General features: G+C 48.8%; 1 protein-coding gene across 7 annotated transcripts in view; it reads right to left on the bottom strand.

Moving 5' to 3' along the window:
- The window catches only part of RUSC2 (RUN and SH3 domain containing 2), a 58,770-nt gene that overhangs the window by 13,485 nt on the left and 32,556 nt on the right, over positions 1-12,729 (bottom strand). For 6 of the 7 annotated variants that reach the window (XM_027906519.1, XM_027906574.1, XM_027906528.1 and 3 more), the window contains exon 3: positions 1,699-3,777. In XM_027906519.1, coding sequence (XP_027762320.1) covers positions 1,699-3,670 — 1,972 coding nt within the window. In that variant the 5' untranslated portion in view covers positions 3,671-3,777. The remainder of the gene's footprint in view (positions 1-1,698; positions 3,778-12,729) is intronic. The other variant, XM_027906564.1, reaches the window with a different exon arrangement.

Here is a 12,729-nt window from a genome sequence, read left to right as displayed (position 1 = left end):
ACTTCCTTCATCCCCCTGCCTCTACCAGACCCAAACAGGATGTTCCTAACATCCTGCTTCCAAGCCAGGAAGTGCCGGTCTGCTCCAGCAAATGATGTACTGGGATGTCCTGAGGGAGTGTGCTGGGCTTATCTCCTATTTGTCAATTCCTCCAGGTCCTGGTGGGGCCACAAGCTCCCGAGGGACACAGCAGAAGTGTGACACACTGTGCACTCAGTGCACAACACACATAACACTGGATGCACACACGGGGCTGACTGAGATCCCTGAGCAGCCCAAGTGTTACCTGCTGCCTGTGGGGCGTTCCAGACCTTTCTCCCTGTAGCTAACTCATATCCCTAGCTTTTAGCAGGGCTTGTTTTCCCTCTAGTCCCTCTCAGAACCTCTAGGCTTGCATGGTGCTCTCAGCTGGACCAAGGCAGATACGCCTCTATCTCCAGTTCCAGACAGAAGCTTCTTGCACAGCAGTGATGCCTCTCACATTGGGAGGCAGGCAGGAACTGCTGGGATATATATTCCTGAGAGGTCCTATCTGTCCCCTCCTCCCTGAGCAGTGCTTGCTACTTCCAAGCACTCCCTCTGAAAGTAAGAGGGTTGCTCCCACGTAGTCTTCCCCCAGAAGAGACCTGCTTTCTCTGCCATCCCTCACCAAGCAATCATTCAATAAACAAACAGGACAATACCTAAAATCCTTTTTGTTTCAAAGGCCAAAATCTCTTCCTCCCACCCCCGCCATGGCAAAAGAACATGTTCTTATCTCCTGACAGAAATCTTCAGGACCTTAAATGGAGACAGTCTGTTTTTTGACATGTTAGGGGCTATTTACTGCAGTGGTCTGGTCAGAGGCATATTTAGACAGGCTTTTCTGTGCACAGAAGGTACAAGACATGTCTAGGGCAGAGAGAGAGTTCTCCTGCCATGCTGGAGAAATGGCCATACCTCCAAAAGGACTGTCACACAGCTTCCTCATAAGGACAAGTGAAACCAATATCAAAGTGGAAAGCTGTAAAACTCACCTACTACAGGCCTTCCTACATAGGTAACTGTGACAATTACTCTCCATGGGAACCTTTGCTACAGTCCAAAGCACTGTGGAGGACTTCACCACGATATTCTAGCAGAGGCACATAGATTAGTCTCTGCAGGACTAACACTGCAAGTCCCAGCAGAGACTGTGTGGTGTCCCTGGACCTTAACGGAGAGGAGACTGCTGCCTATGCAGTCTCCACCTCTTCACCTCTGCCCCAAGTAGTTCCAAAGAAGAAAGGCTTTTTAGAAAGTCCCTTCATCTGCTGTGAACATGACTTTGCTGAGCATCTTCTCATCTCTGTCTTAACAGCTAAGGGCAGGTGGTTCTCATGGGCAAGTGCAGCAAATACCTGGAAGGGAGACAACCCTACAAGCTGCACAGACTCAAAGCGCTAATGTCATGTCCTCCCTTACATGATATGAAAGGTTTGAACAAAACCTCAAGAGGCTTTAGTAATACAAGGACAACACATTTGCATTGATATGAGTATGAAAGAAGCACAGCAAGGCTTTGCCCCAGGGAAAAAGACCAGGAACCAGGCAGATCAGGAACCAAACTGCACAGGCACTGGTCTCCTATCGCTATGCAGGTTCCCCTGCAGATCCCCTCATATCCCAAAGAGCTGCCTTTCTTGTTACTTCTCCATTCTGCCTAGTTTGGCTCCTTACCGTCTGCTCGGGCTCTAACATCTTTTTGTCCGTGGCCACCGGCAGAGCCACCCGAGAAGCTGGCATCTGCCTCCGTCAGCAGGGAGAGAGAGGCTTGCTCACCTGCCCCATGCCCACTGGGGACCTTCTCACTGGAGACCGAGTCCTTGGTGGAACACAAAGCCTGGCTGTCCCCAAAATTGTGGTTCAAACAGAAGCCCTCGCAGCTCCGGTTCAGGCCATGGATGAAGGGCATGGGTGGAAGACTCTGGCTCCGCCGAGCTCTTTCTTCAAGGAAGGTTGGGCAATCCCGCTGAGTCTCAGGTATAGGAGAGAACTCCAAGGAGGAATCACCACTAGACCGGAGCGGTGGGGAAGTGCCATTCTTTTTCCTTCCTTTAGCCAGCTCAGCAAAAGATGTCACTCTCTTTGGGGGAGAACTCTGGATGGGTATTGCTGGACTTTCACTCAGCTTCACCGGACAGCTCACCATGCGCTCCAAGGAGCCCAGTCTGCTGCTGGGACTCCTGTCCAGGTTCTGATCATAGCTCCTGGAGCGCTGCCGGCTTGTGTTGAGGTTCGGTGGTGACACATTGACATAGACCTGACCCTCAATCGTGTTCTGGGTGGATTCTCCCTTTGCCTCCTCTTCACTGCACTCCGCATTGCCTTCCTCTTGTCTCAGGTCGGGCCTTCTAAACAGATAGTATTCTGTGGGTTGGGCTGGGCTACCCTTGGTCTGGTCTTCTGAGCAGCTAGTTATGGAAGATCCTGCAGGGCTGGGAGATGACTGGGAAGACAAGTCACATGTGACTAACTTGTAGTAATTCTGAGTAGCCACAACGAGCCGTGCTTGGCTCTGGAAGCAGGCAGTGAGGTCGGAGCTCTCTGAAGTGCAAGGCTCACAGTGGAGGTGGTAGGAGTTGCAGTTAGCATCAAGGACAGGTGAGGAGGAGTGCTGACACCCACACACCTTCCCTGAACTCTCGGGGTGATGTGACTCGCAAGACATCTTGGATTCTGTGGGCGACGAATGCAAATCCAGGTAAAAAGCTCCTGTGTCTGAGTGGCTGCAGAAGGAAGAGTCACAGGACAGGTTGGCTGAATTCAGGTTTGATTGAGATTGGCCATTCATTTTGTTGTAGAGAGCACTGAAGTTCACCAGCACGCCATCGGAGCTGTTGCAGGAAGAGTCACTGATGTAGCCCATCTGTTGGTCAATCACTTCAGACTGACTTGATGAACTGTAGCACCGACAGTGCTGGATTTCTGAGCTGGAACAGCTGCACGTCCGGCTGTGCAGGGTGTCCTGATTCCTCAGGGATTCACCTGTGTTCTGGTTCCACTCATGGTCACCGCCATCGAAGGAGAAGCTGGAGGAGCTGCCACGGTGGCAGTTGCATTCGTCCAGCTCCATGCGTTCTGAGGCCTGATGGCACCTATTTGCATTGTTCCTCTTCTGGATGTCGTCACTGCTGATTTTGTCCTCTTGCCCATCCACCACACCGGACCGGCTGGCCATGTTCCAGGATTTCACAATGTGGTTGGAGTCATGGAGGTGGAAAGGGGGCAGGGCCAGCTCCTGCAGATTGAAGGGAGGTTTGCCATCGACAAGAGAGTTGTGAAGGTGGAAAGATTTTTGACCCAAGTCATCCCCAAAAATGCTGAGATCTTCACCCTCACTCAGAAGGAAAGGGTTGTGTCGCTTACTGACACCAGGAACAATGAGATCCCTTGCTTTTCCTTCTTTGTTGTCTGAGGCCTCTGCTGAGGTTTCAGAGGTCTGGAGAAAACTGCTGTATACCAAGGAGTCAGTTTGTGAAAGGTCTCTGTCTGGAAGGGCAGAGGTCCGTGTAATGCTGAGCTCTGGCTGGCAGAAGGGGTTGGTCCTTTTGCTCACGGAGCAGCACTGTCTATCAGGGACCTGGCAATGCACCAGAGGAATGTGATGGACAATCAGCGTCTCCCCAGTCAGTTTGGGTGGACTATCCATGGTGAGGAATGCTCTTCAGGGCATCAGTGAAGCTGGTACCACCCATGAACAGGTAAGGCTGCACATGAGAGGCAGGGAGGACACTTCTCATGAGGAAATTCAGACACCTAGAGAGAAACAAAATCACAAAGGCAGTCACCTCTCGGGAAAGGCAGTGACTATTTAAAGCATCCTTGGTTTGACTGAAGATTTCATGTGTTGACAAGGATCAAACAGACAGGTCCTTGTAAGCACAAGAACCTGAGGATGAGGTCCTTCCTCAGGAAAACAAACCATCACAATGTAAGACAAACACGTCACCCTCCCTGGAGGCTCCTGAGATGACACTTGTGATTCCACCTGACCCCTCTGAAAGTTATCTGAAGTGAGTAACTGATTTCAGTCAAGTGGCCAAAGGGCTACATAGTTGGGCCAAACAAAGACCTCACTGCAGATGGCACTGTGTGCTCACAGGAAAACAGCACAGGATCTGAAGTGAAGCACTGCGCTCTGGTGAGAGCAGTTTATCTTCTCTCACTGAATTAAACATCTTTTTCTCTTTTTAGGTACCTTGAACTTTCCTTCAAGAACCACATACAGAACTGCTCTGAAAGGTCTTGCAACATCTGAGACACACAAGTCCTGGCAGGGACAGGAAAGCAGGATCAGACTGGAACAGGAAAGCAGCAACAGCCATTCCTCTCCAAAATCCGTATGGCCCCATGAGATCCTGCCCCTTTTAATGGTGCCAGGGGAGCATGCCAAGTATGCAACTACTTATGTACACAAAGGCCTCTTCAGTGAAAAGGAGCAGATGACTTCAGTGGGGCCATGGGGAGCCACTGCTGATGGTAAATAGGTCCCATACAGCACACTGGTTTCTGCTCCCCTTTTGCTGATGGTTAAGCCTCAGCTCAAACTGGTTCCTCCTGTGCTCTGACATGACTGTTTCACAGCTCTCCGCTACATTATCTGTGGTATTTACCTGCTTATCGTATTACCTGCTGCACTTCACAACAGTACAACCGCCACTGTCCCAGGAGCCATACAGACAGGGCACTAAGAGCCCCACTCCCTCTGTGTCCAGTATATATCAGGTTCTCTTAAAGCCAGAGGAATAACAGAATGGTTGGGGTGAAGGGACCGTAAAGATCATCTCATTCCATGGCCAAGGACACCCTTCCCTAGACCAGGTTGCTCAAAGCCCCATCCAACCTGGCCTTGAACACTTCTGGGGATGGGGCGTCAACAAATTCTCTGGATAACTTGTTCCAGTGCCTCATCACTCTCACAGTAAAGAATTTCTTCCCAGTATCTAACCTGAACTTGCCTTTCAGTTTAAAGCCTTTTCCTCTTATCCTATCACTACCTGCTCATGTCAAAAGTCCCTCTTCATCCTTCTTGCAGATGTTCACCAGCATCTCACATGGAAGCAGAGAGGAGATATTAATTTCTCCTTCCCCACCTAACCTGGAGGTGCAGCCTGCAAGTGCTTCCAGAACAGACTTGCCTTTCCTTCTATATATAAGAGAATCCAGCACAGGCAAGTGCATGGGAGGACTAAGGCAGCAAGGAGAGGAAGAAACCACAAAAGATATCAGTGATCCAGGATGATCCCGAGAGATTTAAAAAATGACCTAGTGCTCTCACAGGTCCACCATTTGTTCTGAAAACCTTGGCTCAAACACCCTAGGTTAGCAATACACATCCCCTACCTCATCCAGGCATCCTCAGTGTTCACTGCACCCTGAAAACTGCATCCTGTGATCCTGCTCTGGACTCCAGGACCTCAGGTCTGCTGACCTTCAGACTCCAGAAAGTGGCATTCATGTGGTCCTTGCTCACCTTACCCCTTAGCTTTCGTGACTGTGGAGTGATAATGGATTTGGAGCAGAGCTGCAAAGGCACATGGGAGCCCATGAGGGAAACTGAGAAATGTGGGATAAGTGAAGTTAGAACAAGAGCGTAAGCAATAAGACAGCTACACAGAAACATCAGGAACTTCAGTTCTTTCAGCTTCAAGGTATAAGAATAGCAATTATAAGATGATAAAAAAATGATCAAAAGAAGTACTTTCCTCCCACACATAGTAGTGCTTCTCACAGACACAGTATGATGCTGTCAGGAAATAAAAATACAAAGATGGAAACAGAGCTAGTGTTTACAGTAAACACCTAATAATGCAAAATTCAATGCTAACACCAGTGTCAGAGAACAGACAGGCCTTCTGGTAGATACTACCAGAGACTTACAGGGTAGGGATACTCACCTACATGTCTGCTTCTGCTGGGATGTTTCATCCAGGATTAGGCTCCAAAGGACCTACTTGGAGTACATCCAACTGGACTATTTACTGTGCGACCCTAAACTCTCCCTTACCTACAGACTCCCTAAAACCCATATCAACCTTTACAACTCTTTTAGTGACTCCTCCGTCTTACAAGCCTTTGGCTCCTTTCCCACAGCCACTGCCACAGAGCCTGAAAGGAATGAGTCTGTACTCAGCCTGGATCCTGGGGGGCGACCCTTTACATCAAGGATTCCCAAGATCCCGCTGTGGGCCACAGTGGCTCCTGACCCTGAGCCTAGCACACGCATGCACACATGCTGAAAGTGGTGTTCAGTGGGTGGGGCAGTGATCATGCCCCCTTTTGGACCCTGTGTGCCACTGATGGCGCAACAGGAGTTCTGAGTTTATTGGAGTTTATTTTTATTTAACTCGGCAGAAGTTTATCCTGTCTTCCCACCCCTGCCTGCCCCCACCTCCCAAGCATTTTGGGAAAAAAGCCGGTCCCCCAGTGTTTATCTACTCACACGGGCCATCCCTGCCCTTGTTATTGCCCTTGTAATGCTGACTGTAATGCTCAGATCAGATCTCTCCATAAGGTTTTCCTGTATTTCCAGTGCTGCCACAACACATCCATCTGACAAGCATTGTTTTGAGGATACAGACCACGATGGCAGCACACTTCACTGCTGAAGCCCTGTGTTTCCACTGCCTCTGGAAAATGGCTGCTTGGAGCCGGCTCCCAGCACCAGCACCCATCTGCTGACAAGCCCTGCCGAGCAGCACACCATTCACGTCAGCGCACAAGCTGCTGTGGGAGGACGAGGCTTGCACAGACACACTCTGACATTTGACGGCAAAATGTCAGAGTTGACACGCAGCCATTTCCCAGCTGTCTCTCCTGTGCTCTGGCTGCGACACGCGGCTCTGCCCAGCATTTCGGTTTCGGCGGCAGCACAGGCTCCCCGGGAGGACTGTGATTCCCGGGCTGTCACAGACGCTGCAGCAGACGGATGCCCATCCTGCCTGCACCCACAGCCTGCCCCCAGCAAGGCTCTGAGGTCCAGGCATCGCAGGTGTTGTGCAGACAGCTCCTGCCAGGAAACATTCTGATGGTTTCTCCAGGGACAGGCATGATGTCTTGTGCCCTAGATACTCCTCTCTCTCTTGCAACACCTCTCCTCCCTTCCTGCTGACTTAGGGATGCAGGAAGGTTGGCAACAGCACTGCCAGCACAAGGATTATTCAGTTCCCAACACCAGAGCATCCTCCCTGGCTCTGCCACCGCTTGACTCTCCCTCTCTTATTCTGGAAGATAGTAGAAGGATCCTTCCTCTTCCTATTCTGGGCCTGCTAGGCCGGGATTGACATTGGGAAATAAAATGCAGCAAGCAGACTAGTTTCAGATTCTGCTTGCTTTGTTCAGCTCTTTGTTCAGCTCTTTGTAAAGCCCTCACTCCCCTTTGCAACAGGAAATATCCAGATGTGGATAGGCAGTCCATACCTGAACGCTTTTTGTCAGATCAGTTCAGTTCATTCTTCTTATCATTTACAGCACAAGCCCATGGTGTGCTGAATCTTGCTCAATGCTCAGTGCTACACATACAACAGCAAACACAGCATCCAGCATCGATCCCTGCCTGGAAAAGCATGTCATGGCAGTGCAAGGCAGGGAGGCATGCAGGGAGCACCGCAACCCGAGATCCCTCAGTACAACAGCCATTTTATTCTCCAGCAGCAAAATTCTTGCCTTCTCCATACTGACACCATCTGCTGCAACACGGGAGATATGGGCTGTTTACTCAGCGAGCTCTTTCTTGAGGTGCTTAAGGGGTTACCTGGAGAAGATGAGGGCCTCACATTTCATTACCTGTGGGTGCTTCATTCCAGTCAAGCCACTACAGAGCAGGAAGGATGGCTTTTTGTGAGACACCTATGTTTGGTGTGGAACTGCTCGGGAATTATTTGTAGCCCCATGTACATAAATACACAAAACAAAAACTCCTTAGCTACATCAAAGCTCCAGGTGAAGAGCAGGTGAGTGCTGAGCAACAAAGCATGGTTCAGCACTGATCTGAGAGCCGCCTACCAAGTCATGTCTGCACTTTAGAGAGGAGGCAGCATGCTGCAGGGAACAGGAGGAGCATGCAGAATCCTTCAGGCTCTGCACTTCATGCCTTTTAAGTCCTTGCTGAGCACTACAGAGAAGCCCTCAAATCCCTCTTCTGTCATACCCTAAAGACTGAGGACCTTGTGCTAATTTAAAGATGGTCAGTCCAGCTTTATGGCCTCTGGACACAGAGTCCTGCCTCTGCAACACTACTGAGAAGATGTAGAGGCCCCCAGAGCTGGCTCTGAAGTGGTTCCATTAGAGGGGGTTGGTGTAAGCACCAGCCTTGCCTCCCAGGGGCTGATGAATTAGGTGTGGTGGCACACATCTTCAGGAACCCTACTACCTCTTATGGCTTCAACCACGATTTTGGGGTTCTACTGCTGAATGCTTAACATTCCTCTCTGTTCAGTGCTCTCTGCTGCAGGGTGACGGGGTTCAACACACAGGGACAAACCTTTCCTCATAAAATGTAATGTAATATTGGAGGAGGCATGCGGAGATACAAGAAATAAATGTGATTTAAATGTAAAAAGACTGCACATAGAGCACAGAGGACGAAGAGGCAGGAGGAAGATCATCAGAACTGTCAGCTGGAGGGAATGCTGGCTTCTTGGAGGATGGCTTTTCTGAACGGATTACTGTTCTACAAAACTAGTGACTTCATCTATGAAACTGAATGTCCAAAGGAAATCTTTAACTGTGAGGGTTCTTGCTGCCTCTTTCTGCATGGCTGTGGTTTCACTGTCATCAGCATCTTACTCAGATGAACTAAGATTCATCGTGTCACTCAAGGGTGAAAGACAGAAAAACAGGGTTAAAAGCTGTGCGTTCAGTTTCATAGAAGAAGCAGAAAAAATCCTATTGTATTAGAGCTGCTTGTTCTGAGAGCTGCTCCGTATGAATCCCTGACTCCTACAGCACATTTGCATTAACACGCCTGAAGAAACCACACAGCCCCACAAAATAAGCACCAGCAGAAATGCTGCGAAAAGCAGCAGTTTGTGTGATCTTGCAGACAAGGGCACAATACAGACATGTCCCCTTTGCTCCATGGGGAGAGAGATATTCAGTTTACTCCCTGTATGTCTAACTCCAGGCAAAAGGGCCAGGAGATTAATCCAAACCGAAAGCCACTCTTCAGACAGTGTGGGGCGATCTCAGGTACAGTACTCACTGTACCCAGCACCAGTACTGCACTTTGTCCTTGCACCAGCTCTGCCACTCCAAAAGCTGCCAGAAAGTACTGAATGGTTTTAAAGAATATCTTATCAGGAAAATTTCAGGAAAACTGGAGGCCATTCAGGGAGCAGCACTGCAGAAGAGGATGGGGTGAGTGGCAAAGGATGAGTGGCTTGGTGATGGGTCTGAACCATGAGGGTGAGCAAGCAGAGGGTGGAGCTGAGGAAGCCTGTAAATTCTTGTAGGGTGGTACTACTAGTTAGTGGTATTTGTTTGGACATCTGTTTATTTCTTGCCAGCTAACACATCATTTGTCAAATTCACACCTTCATTAAAGTCTTTATTAAATCATCCAGTGTGTTTAATGGAAGAAAAGGTGTAAAAGGAAATACTAATTCTTTGACTCATCCTAAACCTCCAGCTCTTCTTCCCTGCCTCGGGAAATAGGGAGCATAGTGAGGTTGGTCTGCATGGTCCCAGGGTGAACACTGCAGAACTTTATGTTTAAAGGGGGCTGCAGCAATGTAGAAACACTAAATACTAAATTTCTGCCTCATCTCAGGCTGGTTCCTTTCATGGTGCTGAGCAGTGATTCCTAAAAGGACAGCTTCCCTTTTCTTTCCACAAAGAGGTGCTGCCTTGGCCAGGGCTTCTTCCAGTGGTTTCCAGGACAGTCTGACTAAGCCCGTGATTAATGTATCATTACATCTCAGAACCATATAGGATTATGATGTGTTCTGAATGGAAACTGCAGCACGTGACAGTCAGTCACAGCCCCTGAGCTCCTGACAGCAAGGAGCTGCACAGGTCAGGGATGAGGGACTCACCAGCAGAGAAGAAAATAAGTAATAGATGTAGTTTGTGTATTCCTGACAATGACACAACTGACATGAGGCAGGTACTGCCTCCCAGTCAGAGGAAAAGATGGCCCAGCTGCTCTGTGCATTTAGAGTTATACAAGACACCAGAAATAGCTCAAGCAGCAGATCTATACCAGCTATCACAGGAGCCAGGACAGTGACCAAACCAGTTTCTCCCATTTCTGTGCTCCCTTGCTCCGTGACTCATCATCTGGCATGTGGCAGTGGGTAAGAGCCATTTACAGGGCATGACTCACAGCATCCACTGAGGTGATCTGGGATGGAACCTGCTCCTCCTCCTCCCCCCCAGCCACTCAGTCCCAGCCCCCACCACATATGCTCCTAATTGCTTTATGCAAATCCGCAGAGAAGAAAAAGGCTCTGATGTCTCTAACTGTTCATATCACACAGAAATTGCTGCTGAATTAAACTGCAGACACAGTAAATCCTTTCTTATCACAGACACTCTAGTAGAAGCAGCAGCAGGAGGAGGGACTATGCTTGTACAGCACCTTTCTGCCTGAGCACTCTGAAAGCTTATTGAAGATCTTACAAGAGCAGAAATCACACCATTCCATTTTGAAAAATGGATCTGCCTGGGTGCTGGAGCCTGGCTGTTGCAGTGTCACCAGAGCAATCAAGAAACCATGCAGAAAGAAAAAATTCCTATAAGCCTTTGAAATTGCTGGGCACATCCTCAGAATTTGAGAATCTCAAAACTAACTCTTCCCTAGCTGTACATCTTTGGCCAGGGCTTAGTGATCCTGGCCTAGTGGGTGGCTTCCCTGTCCAGGGCAAGGGAGTTGCAACTACATGATCCTTGAGATCTTTTTCAACCCAAGCCATTGTATGATTCTGTGAATTGTGGCAAAGCAGGACTGTCAGCTGGCTACCTCATGAACGGGCTCCTTTTGCAGACCTGCCCAACTGAGGAGCCTAGGAACCAGCAGCTGCAGCTGAACGGTGACAAAACCACAGCCAGAAGCTGTGGGTGAACCTGAGTCAAAGCCATCAGAAGTGTGGACTGAAGGTTTTCCCACCAACTTCTATACCTGGGATCCACGAGCTCAAAACACTCCACCACAACAGCCACAGGACACAGGGAACGGAGTGTTTGAGGGAGTCAGGCATCAAACTCAGCTCAGCTTCAGTGCCTGCAGGCAGACACGATGGCAAAACTGCCCCACAAGTCTGTCATGTATTTCACATGCAAAAGTGAAAGAGCAGCTATTCCTGCTCAGGTGTGAGCTGCAAGGGTGAAGGCTCTTGAGATGACATCAAGAGGAGCAGAGGGTACAGATGTTTCATAGAGATGGAAATGTTCTCAATAGCACTGGAGACTTCAGGACTTGCTAGAGATCCGTAGCATCCCTGGAAACTCTGGAAAGACCTTTGAGAGAGAGGTCACAAATCTCTTCCACTGGATTTTCTTCCCTAACATTTACTGGAATCTGGCTTCAGGAAACTTAGTGTTGCCCAGACCATGGCAAAGGAGATGACCTGCTTATCCAAAGCTTATAGAAGGATAATTTCAGAAGCAAGTTTAACATGCACAAGACAAAGTACGAGGGCAGCTCTACCTCAAGTAGTCCTAGATCCCTTACCACCTCCATGAGTTGAGGAAAAGAGATAAGTCCTAAAATGCATGAAGTTGGTTTGCCTTCACAGGGAATACGATTTTGCTACAGAACAGGTCAGCACAACCATGCAGGCTCCAGCCACTCCACAGCGGCATATCTTCCCTACTGCTTCTTCTCCACACGGACTAAAACTGGCATTGCATTTCTGTCCAGACCATGTGCTGCAGGAACCAGAGCTGTAAAACAATCCTGAACCCTCCCTGCAAGGCAAAAGCATCAGTGATCACTTGAGAAAGCCTGACAAATAAGGCACTCGGTCTTAAGATAATTCAGTTAAACAGGCTGCAAAATGATGTTTATTGCCTGTTCAGCCCAGAGCACCACATATGTAGGAATCACTCACTATCAAGTGAAAACCAAACATTTCTGGGATGGCAGATTACAGATGTACCTCCTCATGCAGGAACATAGCAAAAGCACAACAGGCAGCAAAGGTGGCTGTGGGAGAGTGAAATAAAACCACAACCAGGCCAAGTTCTTGAAATAAAAGTATCACCCCTCAGGCCACTATAAATAAAGCAGCTAGAGATGCCAAAAAGCTCCAGCAGGATTATTTTCAGACTGAACACAGCAGAGGTGCAATGGTGTGCTACCACACCCCAGTGAATAGGAGAAGCAATGAAGGTATGGCATTACCTAGGAGTGATGGACATCAGTTCTGCCAGGCAGCCAGAATGCCTGCATCTGCAGAGCTGTACTAAATGATGCAATCCTACACAGAATTTAATACACACTGCGCGCAAACAAATCAGGAGCTCTGAAATCAGGCACAAACAGAACACATCCCAGCAGCAGCCTGGTTTTACTAGATGTTCCTCTTCACAGTGCACATCTAAATGGTTTTTTATCAGCAGCTGTGTCCAACAGCTGACTCCTGCTAAGACTGTGGGAGACTTTTAACTCTTCGTAACCTAAGGTTGTTGTACCAAGACCAGAAGCAAAACCTGGATACACAGGAAGACATCTTCTTTGTCTCCATTGCAGAAAGCAATTCAATTGTC

This window comes from Empidonax traillii, unplaced genomic scaffold (genome assembly GCF_003031625.1).
Source record: "Empidonax traillii isolate 1590-97213 ecotype Southwest subspecies unplaced genomic scaffold, ASM303162v1 scaffold26:size2357266, whole genome shotgun sequence".
In the NCBI taxonomy this organism is placed as follows: Eukaryota; Metazoa; Chordata; class Aves; order Passeriformes; family Tyrannidae; genus Empidonax; species Empidonax traillii.
This window is presented reverse-complemented; position numbering and strand designations above follow the sequence as displayed.